Source organism: Cervus elaphus, chromosome 18 (genome assembly GCF_910594005.1).
Source record: "Cervus elaphus chromosome 18, mCerEla1.1, whole genome shotgun sequence".
Classification (NCBI taxonomy): Eukaryota; Metazoa; Chordata; class Mammalia; order Artiodactyla; family Cervidae; genus Cervus; species Cervus elaphus.
In genome coordinates, this window is record NC_057832.1 from 108,548,386 (window position 1) to 108,563,855 (window position 15,470).

The 15,470-nt window shown below is 38.1% G+C and overlaps 1 protein-coding gene and 1 non-coding gene across 4 annotated transcripts in view; both read left to right on the forward strand.

Moving 5' to 3' along the window:
- Positions 1-1,861: 1,861 nt before the first annotated feature.
- The window catches only part of TTC26 (tetratricopeptide repeat domain 26), a 39,459-nt gene continuing 25,850 nt past the window's right edge, over positions 1,862-15,470 (forward strand). Inside the window, exons 1-7 of one of the 3 annotated variants that reach the window (XM_043872870.1) lie at positions 1,862-1,978; positions 2,477-2,614; positions 5,299-5,391; positions 7,010-7,124; positions 9,365-9,414; positions 11,717-11,862; positions 12,816-12,987. In XM_043872870.1, coding sequence (XP_043728805.1) covers positions 1,976-1,978; positions 2,477-2,614; positions 5,299-5,391; positions 7,010-7,124; positions 9,365-9,414; positions 11,717-11,862; positions 12,816-12,987 — 717 coding nt within the window. In that variant the 5' untranslated portion in view covers positions 1,862-1,975. The remainder of the gene's footprint in view (positions 1,979-2,476; positions 2,615-5,298; positions 5,392-7,009; positions 7,125-9,364; positions 9,415-11,716; positions 11,863-12,815; positions 12,988-15,470) is intronic. The other 2 variants (XM_043872871.1, XM_043872872.1) reach the window with 2 other exon arrangements.
- Positions 10,926-10,998, forward strand: TRNAG-CCC. The gene has a single exon. It is a non-coding gene; the product is annotated as a tRNA-Gly (tRNA).

Sequence of the window (15,470 nt, forward strand, 5' to 3'; positions counted from 1 at the left end):
CCTGGCTCCTCGCTTATCTCTTTGGAACAGTTCCTCAGAGCCATCGGAGAGGTTAATTCCCAGGCTATAGTCCTTAGTAAGGTTCCCTGAATAAACATAACTCTCAACTTTTAGGTTGTGCACTTTTTAAAGTCAACATATAAGCATGTGTGTGTGCATGTGTGTGTACATGTGTGTTTTAGTTGCTCAGTCATGTCTTACTCTTTGCAACCTCATGGACTATAGCCTGCCAGGCTCCTCTGTCCATGGGATTTCCCAGGCAAGAATACAGGAGTGGGTTGCCATTTCCTTCTCCAACATACAAGCATGCTGCTGCTGCTGCTAAGCCGCTTCAGTCGTGTCCAACTGTGCGACCCCATAGACGGCAGCCCACCAGGCTGCTCCATCCCTAGATCCCCCCCCAAAATCAGGATTGCTAAGACAAAGATCATTGCTCACCACCCATTTCCACAAGGATTCATTTGTAAACTCACCACATTTGCAGACTGACAGTAGGACTCTTGTAAGAATTTAAGGTAAAAACAGGATGAGGCATCTGGGCTTTGGATGCACATGAATACAGACAGGTCCCAGGCTTTGGGTAGCTCAAACAGTAAAGATCTGCCTGCAATGTGGGAGACCTGGGTTCCATCCCTGGGTCACAAAGATCCCTGGAGATAGGCATGGCAACCCACTCCACTATTCTTGCCTGGAGAATCCCACGGACAAAGAAGCCTGTTGGGCTACAGTCCATAGGGTTGCAAAGAGTCAGACAGGACTGAGTGACTAACACTTTCACTTTCATAGGTAGTCAAAAGTGTATCTCCGGAAGAATTTTAATGACTCTAGATTCTTCCATCCTCCATACATAGAAAAGCTAAAAAGATTAACTGGAAACATCTGTTCTTTATGATTAGCTGTAATCTTACCAAGATACATGCTTGACTGCAGGTATCCCCCAGCCAAAAGTCATGCATGAACTGACTTTTCCCTTACTTCTACTGAGTGGTTGCTTCCGAGTGCACCAAGTGGCTGTCTCTTGGGCTTTAGTTCTTAGAAAGACCCTGACTAAAACTTAAAACTCACAGCTCTTATGTTACACATCTCTAAACCCTTTCTCCACACCTTTAAAAACAATTTCCTGGAATTTCCTGTCGGACCAGTGATTAGAATTCCCAGCTTCAGAAGGGTCCCGGCTCCACCCGTTTGGGTAACTAAGAGCCCACAAGCTCCGTGACACAGCCAAACAACAACAAAACTTACACACACACACACACCCAGCCAAAACAAATTTAATTATTTCACTCCAGTTACCTTAATTTACATATTCAAAATATTGCATCAGACCTTTAGAAACAATCAAGATGGGTGCTGCATTGGCCACTGTGACTTAATCTTGTGTTTCCCTATTTCTAACGAACGAGAGGTTCTATTCTAAATTCTAGTCAGGAATTATAATGTCACATCATACTGGAGATGTATCTACGGAAATAAGAAATCGTATTCAGGGGAACTCCCGCCTCCAAACATCAGCATACTCGCTCCGGGAGAAATTTGATTCTAAGCCGCACAGCACAGGAGACCCGCGATCACGTGCCAGACAGCTCCCAAGGCAGCTCCGGAGCCCAACGCGTTCCAAATCGGAAGTGGTCCTTGAAAATTACTTTCCCGGGAAACCTGTTTTTGAAAAACCGTGTCACTTTTAATTCGCTTTTTCCTAATGTAAACTCACAGAAATACAGACAAACTCTCGCTCTCAGTACAGAGAAAGACACTTTCATGCGGAGAGAAAACCTTTCACGCCCGGCAGCAGCGATAAGCCAATGGGAACCAAGATGCGCAGGGTACCAGTTCTCCGGCGAGCGCTACTCCGGGAGGGCCAGTCTCCTGGCGGGGTTGCCGTGGAGACCAAGCGAGCTTTGTGGATGCTGAGGCGCGCTGAAGCCAGGCCTTCTACTGTCTGTCTGCAGAGGGGGTTAACAGGACCGGCGCCAAGATGGTTAGTGGCGTTGAATAGTGAGGAATAAGTTTGAGTAGGTCCTGGGACTGGAGATTAGAGATTCCTAGCACACTTCTGGTTTAAGTTTAGGAGTGTTAACGGAGGCAGATGTCTGTGCCCTCCCCCATGTTCCCACCGGGGACAGGGCTGCAACTGTAGAAACATCGTTGCTTTCTTCTCTCCTGCTTCTCCGTTTTCCCACTCCTGAGCTGCGTGTGAGATGGGAAGCGGACCAAGGGAAGGCTGAGATGACAATAGCTACCCGAAAGCATCTCTTACCTCATTCTTGTTGGAGGAGATGAAGAAGTAGGGGATAGCGGTTTCGTTCAGCTCAAGCACCGCATTTTAGTAAAATGCGTGTTACGGAAAGAGTTTAAATAGGCTTACAAGGGGTTCGTGGTTCAGGATTTGACTTATGAATCCGGGAGCTGTCACTCTCGTTTTTAAATTGACCTCGGGAATGGGATCATACAGCTATCTTTGTTGTTTCTTTCACAGATGCTTTCAAGGGCCAAACCTGCTGTAGGCGGGGACCCACCGCACACTGACAAAAGAAAGAAGAAAGGTAGGAAGATTCCAAAGCTAGAGGAGCTACTTTCACAAAGAGATTTCACTGGAGCTATTACCCTGTTGGAGGTAATGTCCAAAGAAAGTTGTTTCTTAGAACGTAAATAACCATCATATAGAGGAATGCATGGGTGAATGCTGGCTGCTATGCATTGAACAGGTGGGTGCATTCTGGGACTTCCTGTAAATCTAGTCAGGCACAGATTCCAGGTTAACTATAAACCTGACTAAAAATGAACTAAAAAGATAGACTTCTTTCTGTCTCTCTCTCTCTTTTTTTACATGATAGACTTATTTCTTGAGAGACACTTTTAATTATGTCTAGTTCCACTGATGGCAAATCCAGCCTAAAAATGTAGAGGGGCATTTAATACAGTGTCAGTTCACACATTGCCTATTCCACCCCCTGACAAGTTTATGATTTATTCCTATTAATATGTTATAACATTTTGATCAAATTTAAATAATTCTACCATGTTTCATGCTTATTGTCTGAAATACTGTATCTTCAGAAGATATTTCAAATCTCTCTGGCAGTAGTTCTCAACTTTTAATACTCATAAGAGTCACTTGTGGTACTTGTTTAAATGTACATTTCTGGACTCCTACCTTGTGTGTGTGAGTTGCTCAGTCATGCCCGATTCTTTTTGACCCCATGAACTATAGCCCACCAGGCTCCTCTGTTCATGGGACTTCCCAGGCAAGAATTCTGGAGTGGGATGCCATTCCCTTCTCCACGGAATCTTCCTGACCCAGGGATTGAATCCAGGTCTCCTGAGTTGCAGGCAGGTTCTTTACCATCTAAGCCACCAGGGAAACTCAAGAACCCAATATTTTAGGCAAATAGCCTAAGTGTTGATGTAGATGGTCCACTGATACTGCACTTTGGGAAATGGTTTTGTGGGAAGAACATGTTATAGAGAATGAAGGGGCGCACCAAAGAACAAAGAGGGGAGGAGTTTTGACAGCACAGCCGGTTGTGTTGTGCCATAATCATTTCTCTAAAGCACTACAACAGCCGTATTATTCTATCAACAATAAGTGTTGTAATCAGCTTTATATATCTTTCTCAGTCTTGCATGTAAAGTCCTGTGTTTCTTGCTAGTGCGCTGGTGTTGAGCACATTGCTTAAACTTTTCTGGTGTCAGATTTCTTATCTTTAAATCAGGGGAGCTGCCTTGGAAGGACCCTCTAGCTCTGTAAATCAGTGGACTGAGTGGTAGATACATGTGTGATTTTTGTTAGTCTCTTTTTCTCTTCTCTCTTTTCTTTAAGGAAGTGACCACACTTTCCTTATTGTGTGATCCCATGCTGCCTTTAAGTTGTCCAGGAAGGCTCAGCTCTATGCTTTCATTCTTAGGTGGCCAAAGTGCCATGATGGATCGGAATGGGAACTGCCCTGGTGTGGGATGAGGAAGGGCCTGTGAGCTCTGCTGCGGCTCCAGGGAATTCCAGGGGCAAATTCAGGGAGACCTCAAATAAGAGTTTCTTCAGACTTAAGGCACTGCACTCAAATTCACAGCATTTGGTTAGAGGTTGTTATTGTTTAGTCGCTTCAGTCGAGTCTGACTCTTTGTGACCCCATGAACTGTAGCCCACCTGGCTTCTCTGTCCATTGGGTTTTCCAGGCAAGTATACTGGAATGGGTTGCCATTTCCTTCTCCAGGTGAGAGGAGAATTTCTAATATTATAGAGTTAGCTATAAGAGTAAGTTTTTATTTAGACAAAGTATCAACAGATATCTTCTTCTTGTACTGGTCAAGGCACCTGAAGCTTTGTTAACAATGATTGGTTTTTTAAAATTTTATCTTATTTTTATTATAGTTGCTTTACAATGTTGTGTTAGCTTCTACTGTACAGTAAAGCGAATCAGTTATACTCATAAACATTTCCACTGTTTTTTAGATTTCCTTTCTGTTTAGGTCACTACAAATCAACAATGATCTGTTTAATTTTTACTTTTTCACTTATGTTTTTGACTTATTCCCACATAGAGTGGGAAAAAAAAAAAATCTCCTTTTGCCAAAAAAACAAAAAACCTCACGGTAATTCAGACTTCTCCTTCAGGATCTCACACCTTTCCTCCAAAACAGGACTTTTGTTTCATTGGATGATGAATTCATGAATATTTTTTTACAATGGACATAAATGATTTGGTGGTCTTCTAAAATCTTTAATTCTTGTAGGCCCTGGCAAGCCTGTTCAAGGGTGATAGAATGATTTAATGCCTTGTCTTCAGTGAAAAGTTATAACCTATGAATAAATATATGTGTGTGCTCATGGGACAGGTTTGAAGTGTGAAGTTAAATGCAGTAGAACATGGGATAGAGGGTGAAAACATGGGCTTTGGAATAAGTTGGCTCCGTGGTCCCTTGCACCACACTTAACTGGCTCTGTGTGGCCTTGAGGTCATTGCTTAATTTCTCTAACCTTCAATTATTTGGCATTAAATATTTCACAGAGTTCTTATGATCCTTATATATCATCCAGAATTGTTATGAGGCTAACTCTTAGATACTCCCTGGAGTAAGGTGTCAGTAAACACAAAAACAGTTGTGAAATATTTGAGGAAAAGGTAGTTAATTGTGCTGAGTTCTGTGGGTATCAGTTTGATTAAACTGAGATTATCTTGCTTCCATAACTTGCAATTTCCTATTGTTCGTTAATAACTTAACATAGCAGTTTTTTAAACAAGGGCTTACCATTCAAAGTATTCATAATTTTTTTTTTTTCCATGAAATTTTAACGTGAAGTTCAAACGTCATGTTGGGGAACAAGAAGAGGATACTAATTTGTGGATTGGATACTGTGCTTTTCACCTGGGTGACTACAAGAGAGCTTTGGAGGTTAGTTAAAGTGTTTTTTTAAGTAACTGTAGGGTTTTGAAATGTTACTAAGTTTTGTATTATAATAATACATGCTCATGGTAAAATTCAAACAATATAGAAGGGAACAAAGGAAAAAGGAAAAAAGTCACCCTGTCTGCCTTCCTCCATCCTATTTCTTTGTTAACTGAAGTAAGCATCGGCTCTTTTTTGATATATTGCTTCAGAAATCTTCTATATATGTTCAAGTATATGTAGCAATGTTAGTTTACTTTTTCCTTTTAGATATATACTAATGAGATTGTTCAATATATTAATATTAGTCTTTCTTAAGGAAATCTTCAGGAGAAGAAAAATAAGCCCTTTTGATTAAAAATTTTATGATTCTTTTCTCCAAAATAGTTCATGGTTATTTTGCAAGGTTAATTTTAGACATAGGAAAAATTATTTTATCTTTATATTTTTTAATATTTTAATATATTAATTTTTTTATATATTTAAAAGTATAGTTTTGAAAGTTGTTTTTCTTGGTCATTGTAAACCCTACAATGTAATTAAAATCTATGGAATTATGGCTGTACATAAAAATTTTAGATGCCTTATGTCAATAATTTTTTTTTATGTCAATAATTTTTAACTCATAAATGAAATCGTTTTGACCTTTCTTATGTATTCTCACTCTCAAAATGTAATTTAAGGATATTAAAAGCCTGCACTACTAAAATGAAAAATATCCGAGATCAGGTAATGAGAAACAGATATGAACAAAAGCAACAAAATCAGTGAAAGAAAAGTGAAGGTGTGAAGAGGGCAGAATAGAAGCTGGTAGTATTTGTGAAAGATTTAGGAGAAGAGAGAGTAGTTCAAATGGAGTAAGAAAGAAAATAGGCATGTGGTGAAGACTGATAGTAAAACAGTATATGGAAAATGTAGTTGACAAAGTGAATTTCAGAAACTGTTCTTAACAGGGAAGGAAAAAACCCTCAAAGACCACATTTTTTAAATGTAAAGCCAAGTAAACAAAGCCAGAAAACAATTAGAATGAAATCAAATTTGTAGCATATTAAGGTTATCGGATTTTAAGTTAGCTGAAACTATGCATTTTAAATGTCTTTTTAAGTTAGCAAAAAGAAAATATTTTAGTTGTTTTTCATTTCTGCAGTTTGTTAGCCCATATCAATACTAAAAGGGAAAAAAAAAAACCAAGTGTAGGGTTCTATGGGCCACAGTCCCACATGGGTAGGCTTGAGCCCTAACTGCAGTATTTAACATTACAGGTATAAAATATAAGGAGCACATGTGGGTACATGGTAAGTCGCTTCAGTTGTGTCCGACTCTTTGCGACTCTGGACTGTAGCCTGCCAGGCTCCTCTGTTCATGGGATTCTCCAGGCAAGAATACTGGAGTGGGTTGCCATGCCCTCCTCCAGGGGATCTTCCCGACCCAGGGACTGAAATTACATCTGCATCGGCAGGCGGGTCCTTTACCACTAGCGCCACCTGGGAAGCCCTAAGGAGCAAATAGAATTCTCCTAAATGTAAAGTTGCCCAATCAAGAACTCCTATTCCATTATACATAAAGGAATGGCCCATTGATTGCTTTACTGCTATAAGGGATCACTGGTTATTGTATATTTCAGGAATATGAAAATGCAACAAAAGAAGAAAATTGCAATCCTGAAGTCTGGGTGAATCTAGCCTGTACCTACTTTTTTCTTGGAATGTATAAACAAGCTGAAGCAGCTGGATTTAAAGGTAAATGAGCCCTTTTAATATCTGATATTCATCACTAATACTGAGTCATTTTGGAGATTTTTAAACTTACTTAATACCTTTCTCGAGGAAAAATCAAGTGACATTAGAAAGCTAAGAAAAAAAAAAAAAGAAAGAAAGAAAGAAAAGCTCTACTCTTCAAAGAATATTGGATCTTAGCAACTTTATGTTTAACGGCAGAATTAATCTCTGTGTGCCTTACCCTTACCCTCCCCACTTCACCTCCCCAGAAGCTACAGCCAAAAAGCAGAAGGATGAGAGAAGAAAAAGACAAGGTGCCTTTCTTAGGCCCTCCTGTGGTGAGACATTCATGCTGGTGGGAGGAGTTGGGTATAGTTGTTCAAGCTCTCATGAATGTGGATTTTATAGCTTCTTGCCCTACTTGTAAATGACAAGCCTAGTAATCTCAGCTTGAAGAATCCAAATTTCTTCCCTTTTGTTTAACTTATGAGGTCAGTCATCTTAGGAGAAGTGAATTCAGATTTGCCAATCAGTGTAGGGCAAAATGGAAATATGGGAGGAAAGATTAAGAATAATTAGAGTATGAATCAAATTAAAATCAAAGAAAAATAGAGAAAGTGGGCAAAAGAATGTTTGTTAGGAAATATGGGAGCGACGAGTGTATTCCAGGGTGGAATTCTTAGGGAATTAACTGGTAAATACATATTTAGATAGAATTCCAGTTCAAGGTCATGGAAAATCTGTTGATTTGTACCCAAGTTGTTTCAATTTACTGATGTAGTTTTTCCCAATTCGGTTATAACGGTCTTTGAGTTATTTATCTCATGTTTCTAGACTTTGTGTGTGTAGAACAGTTAGATGCATGTAAGGTGATCAAGGTAACTATCTCTCTTTCCATATATATTTTTTCTTTTTTAACATTGAAGTATGACTTTTTGTTGTAAAGAGATATATTAATAATATTGAGTGCCCAGAATTAGGAAGATTCTCCAAGAGCACAAAGGGGATCTGGAATTTAAAAGATGTTAACCGTTTTGCTTGGCTACCTCTTTCAGATGGCAGATTATCATGCCAGATCTGTGGAGAATGGGCTAGTATTTAGGAAAATGCGTGCGAGTGTGCTCAGTTGTGTCTGGCTCTTGGCAACCCTATGGACTATAGCCCACTGGGCTCCTCTGTCTATGGGATTTTCCGGGCAAGGATATTGGAGTGGGTTGCCATTCCCTTCTCCAGGGGATGTTCGTGACCCAGGGATCAAACCTGCGTCTCCTGCAATGACAGGCAGATTCTTTACCACTGAAGCACCTGGGAAGCCCCATTTAGGAAAACATGGCAGTGTAACTATGAAAGGAAGAGTTCAGAGGGAATTGACAACACTGAAAGGTTGTTGTTGAACACGCAAAGACGCTGGGATCCTTGGCCTCCGGAGGAGAAGAATTCAATCCAGGGCCAGAGACGAGGCTTGATCGCTCAGAGCTTTTGTGTAATAAAGTTTTATTAAAGTATAAAGGAGATAGAGAAAGCTTCTGACATAGGCATCAGAAGGGGACAGAAAGAGTACCCCCTTGCTAGTGTTAGCAATGGAATTATATACTCTCTAATTAGTTTTGACAGTGAATCAAAAGAATGTCTGGAGGTTGTAAAGACGTCACTAGACCTACTCCCATAATTTACACCTTAAGATAAGGTGTAAAGGTGTAAGATAAGGATTAGCCAGCAGGTTTTTTCTGGAGACTGTCTTCAAGCAGGATACATTATTGTTATATGATCCTAAGGAATGTTGAAGGACAAAAAAAGTTTGTATTTTCTTGCTCCTTGAGAATTCCAGACCCCTCTCTCCGTGGGGACCCCTAGACTTCTTATCAACCTGCCTAGGAAATGACTCTCTCAACTGGATTGCTGTATGTACTGACACGACCACAACCATTTGCTTCCCGTGTTTGGTCCCGCGTGTGAGCTACGCGGGGGGGCTGCTGCTGCCACCGTGAAGGGTGCAGGCTGTGGTTTACCACGACAGAGCCAGGAAAACCAGGGTGGGCATGAGCAGGACTCTAGACTGTTTTCCTTCCGGTCCTTGATGATGTTCCTTCTACTGCAGTAGGACTAGACTAAAATAATATATCTTATAGCAGAGACATAGCAGGATCCCATGGGTAAGGATTTGGGAATATCCTTATCTGAGTCTCATGTCACTCCTACAAGGGACTAAGTGCCATAGACAATTGAGGTCTTTAATAAGCACCTTGGATTTTTTTTCTCAGCTCCAAAAAGCCGACTTCAAAACCGCCTCCTCTTCCACTTGGCTCACAAGGTATCTTTGTGCTTATTTCACCTTTTTTAATGTAAAATCTTGTTTTTCTTTTTTAATTGACATAAATTAAAACTTTTGGTTTTTTTTTTTTGTTAGTGAAGATCATTTAATACTGCAGAAGGATAATAAGCAGATCTGGGCAGGAATACACATAGATGTTAATCTAAATACAGTTTTAAAAAACATGGTTTTCTAATAAACTGACAGGACATGAACAGCTCATTCACTTGATAGTCATCTGATATAAAGGCATTGTTATATAACTTTAAAATATACTTAAAAGTTAGGCTTATGTTTTCTATGTACAGTAGATAAAAGTTTTATTAGACTGCAGAATGTTGTTTCATGGAAATTAAGAAAAACATGTTTCACACAAGACATTTTGCCATGAAGTGAAGTGAAGTTGCTCAGTCATGTCCGACTCTTTGCGACCCCATGGACTGTAGCCTACTAGGCTCCTTGGTCCATGGGATTTTCCAGGCAAGAGTACTGGAGTGGGTTGCCATTTCCTTCTCCAAAAACTTTTGTTTTTAAAATATTTTTCTCTTTCTTTCTTGTTACCAACATGGGTGAAGGAGAATTAAGTAGAAATTCTTGTTAATGATATGTTTAGAGCAAGTAGAATACAGGTATTAGTTTTATGGGATTTTTCTTCCCCATTAATGTTTTTTACCCTGTTAATTTATTCCGAGATGTTAGGTTTTAGTTCTTCTTAAGCAATAGTCTTATAAGATTAGTTTGTTTCCACCATCTTATTGTCTCTTAGGAAGCAGAAGCAAAGATGCCTTGTCCTGACTCCTGAAAATAAATACGTACTTTTCTGAATTGCCTGCCTTATGGCAATAATTTTGATTATCATCATAAAATTATTTCTTAATACTTTTTCATATTATAAAATCACACATTCTAGTAATCAAAATATAAATATGCAATAAAAAGATATTTTTGTTGTTGTTCTGTCGCTAAATCATGTCTGACTCTTTATGACCCCATGGACTGCAGCACACCAGGCTTCCCTTTCCTTCACTATCTCCCAGAGTTTGTTCAAACGTCTACCATATTTAAAGTTAACTATATTTCAACCTTTTGGAATATCCCTTTAAGGATAATTATTTTTTATATGCATATTTGTATTTTTGTTCATTTGTTTTGCAGAATGGGATTTATGTTAAATATATACTTTTGTATTCTACAACTTACCTTTAAATTGTGAACGTATCCCTGAGTCACTAGTCTTCAAACCCATCCGTTTTAAATAACAATCCATTATATGCATGTGCCACAATTCTTTCAGCATTTCCTAGTTATTTGGCTTCAAGATTGATTTTGATTTTAATTATAAAAATGTAATTCTAACATCCTAGAAATAGACTTATTGGGTTATTGAGTATGAACAATAAAAATTTAAAGCTGTTAATTGATAGTGCTAAATTATTTTACAGGGAGTTTATCTGTAGGTAGTACTTGAAAATAATTATTTTTGGTGTATTTAAAAATTTCATGCTGGGACTTCCCTGGTGGTCCAGTGGCCAAGACTCTGTGCTCCCAATGCAGGGGGCCTGGGTTCGATCCCTGGTCAGGGAACTAGATTCCACATGCTGCAACTGAGTTCACATGCCACAACCAAGACTTGGCACAGCCAAATAAATAAATAAAAAAAAAAAAAAACAAAATTTCATGCTGTAATTATCTCTCTTTGTTTAGTTCTTTCAATTTTTGCTTTACATGTTTTGCAGACTCTCATTAAGTGCATATAGATATAGAATTGTTATGTCCTTCTAGTGAATGGAAACATTTATCATTATCATTATGAAATATCTGTCTTTATCTCTAAAAATCTCTCTTCATGTAAACACTACATTGTCATGTTTGTGTAGCTCTATCAGCTCTCTTTTGGTTAGTGGTTGCCTATTACGTCTTTTTATATCTGTTCATTCTTTACTTTTCTATGTCGTATTTTAAATGTGTCTCTTATAAACAGCATATAAAAAAGATAGAAACATAGAAAATAAAAAGGGAGGGAGAAGATATAAAGAAAGAAATAGAAAAGAAACAGAAAGAAAAGAGGGGGGTCAAGTAATTAATGGGTTGTAACTAAAGACTAAGACTCTGCCTCTGGAGACTATTTTATTCTTTGTCTGAAGGTGAGATAGAGAACACTGGGAGCTGAAGGGAAACAGGGAGAACAGAGGCAAGTGGCTGAAGGAAGTGGGGAATTAAATTTGTGTTACATAAGTGTTGATTTCTCTAACCATACTCTAACATGAATTTTTATATGTCTTTTTTTCTCTTACAATTTTAGTTTAATGATGAGAAGAAATTGATGAACTTCCATCAGAATCTTCAGGATATCACAGAAGATCAACTCAGTTTGGCCTCAATCCACTATATGCGATCTCACTACCAAGAAGCTATTGATATTTACAAGCGAATACTGCTAGATAACAGGTGTGAGTCCTGTTGTGCCTCCTTGAACTCTCATTTTGTTACTTTCTTCTGTACCCAGTTTGGCTGAGGACTTAGTGTCCTTTGGTTCTAATATCACCGTGTGTTCGAATCTGTTTAGCCAATAATCTGGTGAGATTAAGATCTCCTTATTGTCTAGACTCCTTATTGTCTAGATTGTCTTTCCCCCTCTTTATTGCCCTCCCATTAAGTTTCAGTACCACAAGTATATTGTATATCTGGTTATGTACTGTATGTATATCTGTATACAGATATATGTATATGTACTGTATGTATATCTGTATGTATGTATATATATAAAATAAATATTATTTTTAATCTCTCCATAAGAACCAATTTTCACCCCTTTGGGGGTGATATCACTCCTGTTGAAAATGCATGGTCTAGGTGTATCATTGTTCAGTGTTGTAGTTACATTGAAGGTAATTTGCTAACAAAATTAGAAACAAACTGTTCTGAAGAACTAGTATTCCAACTTTATCACTGACTACTTAGTCTCTCTTCTGCATCCCAAAATATCTCATCCATCTCCCTTCTCCCTCATTTGCTTTACGTTCATAGTCTCCCACTTGTTCCCATTCTCAGTCATCAAATCCATTTGCCTTGTCTGTCCATCTTCTGTATGGTGTCAGCTTATTTGCATTTATATGTCATTATGGATTATATTAGTTTTGTTTTTTTAACATGAACAGGTAGTGGTTGAACTTTTCCCTTTCTCCTCTAGTCATCATCTTTTACTCTACTTATATCAAAACACTCAAATACTATAACACAAAAAGAAAAATGCTACACTGATCATATTGCCTTTTTCTTTAAAAAAAGAAATGTCCTCTTTGCCTTGCTGTCCAGTTGAGCCAGTAAGAAATATCTGTAGTTTGACAACATTTTTGTGAAGTAGACTTGAATTGTGAATCCTTAATTTTTTCTTCTAATAGGGAATACCTTGCCCTCAATGTTTATGTGGCCCTATGTTATTACAAGCTGGATTACTATGACGTGTCTCAAGAAGTCCTGGCTGTTTATCTTCAGCAAATTCCTGATAGCACCATCGCACTCAATCTCAAGGCCTGTAACCATTTTCGCCTTTACAACGGCAAAGCCGCTGAGGTAGTGATGAAATCTGTTCTTAATTCACTTCATTCCAGTTTGAATTACCCTACACTTCCTGGGTTATTGATAAAACTATTATCTGTTACTCTTGATTAATATCCCTTTGTTATTGCCAGTGTGATTCTGTAAGAACCCAACTGTATAAATATTTATACTTACCAGATATTCTAACAAAGAATGTTGACTTCTGAACTCTCTGTGTGCATCTGATATACTGTAGATGATGTTTATCTATGTCTTAAATTACCTTAAGTATGTTAAAAACCAAATACTTTTGCTTCTTTCTCTGAAATATGTTTGTGGCTCAGAGTCATCAACATGTAATCAGAAACCTAGAGTATCCATCACTCTCTTCTCCTTCATCCACAGTCTTAATTTTCTACCAGTTCCTATCTGTTCTGTTCTAGATACCTCTTTTCTCCGTGCCTTCTCCTTTGCCACTGCTCTAGTTCAGGCATTCCTTACCTTTTGTTTCAACTCCTTAAATAATTTTCCTGCCTCTCCTCTTTGCTCTCTTCAGTCCAGTCGTTGGGTTTTTTTTCACACGCTCATATCCTCCTAGTGCCCTGGCTTTGTACACTGCATTCTGTTTCCTGGAGTGCCTTTCTCTGCTTAGTGATACTTCAGTATCTCTTTAAGGTTACTCCCAGAAGCAGTAGTGGGGGGCATTTTATAAGTAGTTAGAAAGTGGTTAACTTATAGGCACTGTGCAGAATACTTTGTATCCATTTTTTAGTTTCCCTCACAATCCTGTGGATAAATTCTGTTATATAGCTTTCTCTTTCTTTTTTTTTTTATTTTTTTTCCTTGTTGTTATAGCTGTCATTTTATTTGAAACTCAGAGTATACAGAAGTCCATACATTATGATCTCATTTTATTAAACTACTCACAAACACATGCATACACATATATATACACATAAACATAGATATAAATAGACCTATAAATATAGATAGCATGTTCTATATCTATACAGATTCGGTATATATATTTGAATATACTTTGTGTACAGATATGTTTAGGTTAACCCTATGAGGGGGGTCCGTGAGTACAAATTACTTCCTTGGCCATTATTTTAGTTGATGTCGGAAGCCACCAAAATTTAAATGCAAAATTTCTTTATGTGTCAACACTCTGCCCAAAAGATAGTGTAAGTGGCATCATACCAGCCTAGAGTAGGGGAAGGAATGATTGTGTTCAGTCATGTCTGACTCTTTGGTGACCCCATGGACTGTAGCCTGCCAGACTCCTCTGTCGATGGGATTTTCCAGGTAAGAGTATTGGAGTGAGTTGCTATTTCCTCCTCCCGGGGGGTCTTCCCAACCCAGGGATCAAACCTGCATCTACTGCACCTCCTTCATAAGCAGGCGGATTCTTTACCACTGCACCACCTGGGAAGTCCAGAATAAGGGGAGAGAGGAAGAAATTGAAACTAGAAAATTAAGTACTATATCAAAGCAAAATTTATTGTGTAATAGCAGGAAGCACTATTAATATACTTCACACTAACAGCAGATTGAGTTGCTGAGTGAAACAGCATTTATCAGCTGGTGGATGGAGAACACATATCCTTAACATTTGCTCAGGTTCACTTTTCATGGCTTATGTTGATAAAGGTGCTCACTTGAGGCAAAAGAAATTCTTACAATTAAATTGCTTAGTATGCAATGGAATGGTTGCTTTATGTAATGAAATAAAATACATTCTTGGATATCCTCATTTCAGCTAGAGTCCCTGCCTAATTGACTAGTTCCCAGCATCAGTAGTTTAATAGTAAACTGGATTTGCAATTTGATCTTTAATTAGAGTTTTGGTTAAAATAAATAAAAGAAGTATGTTTTTGTCGTTCTATATTGAGTCAGTCTTGGGGGCTTTGCCAATTTTGGCATAAGGTCCAACCTTTTAAATGTTTATATTTTGTCTGCACATGTTCTTTCCATAGTCTGGAATGGGTGACATGGCTAACCAATATGCTCTAGATGTAATGCTATCCAACTCAGGACAGCAAATTGTACTTCTTGTTCACTAAAAGCATGCTTTTTCATTTGAAATTGTGCATGTGCAGATTACATATTGATTGTATAATGTTCTCCAGCAGTGGATAACTATAACAAATGTACCCTAAGGAGCTTTCTTTTCTTTTTTTTTTACAGCAATAGGATATAGTTTGTATTTACTTACCATAGTTTTATTAAACCTTTTAAAAGCAAGCATTCCTCTAGTATCTTTTATAATCGGCTCTATATTGTATAATTCATTCTCTCCCCAAACACCAAAACATTCTGCTTTTCTATAGTAAGCATGAAATACTATGTAATGATTCATTCAATTCTTAAAGTCCTTTGAACAACTCACCCCAAAGTTATACAACTAACAAGTGAGAAATTCAGATCTCTAAAGCCCATAGACGGCTGATTCATGTTGATGTGTGACAGAAAACAACAAAATTCTGTAAAGCAATTATCCTTCAATTAAAAAA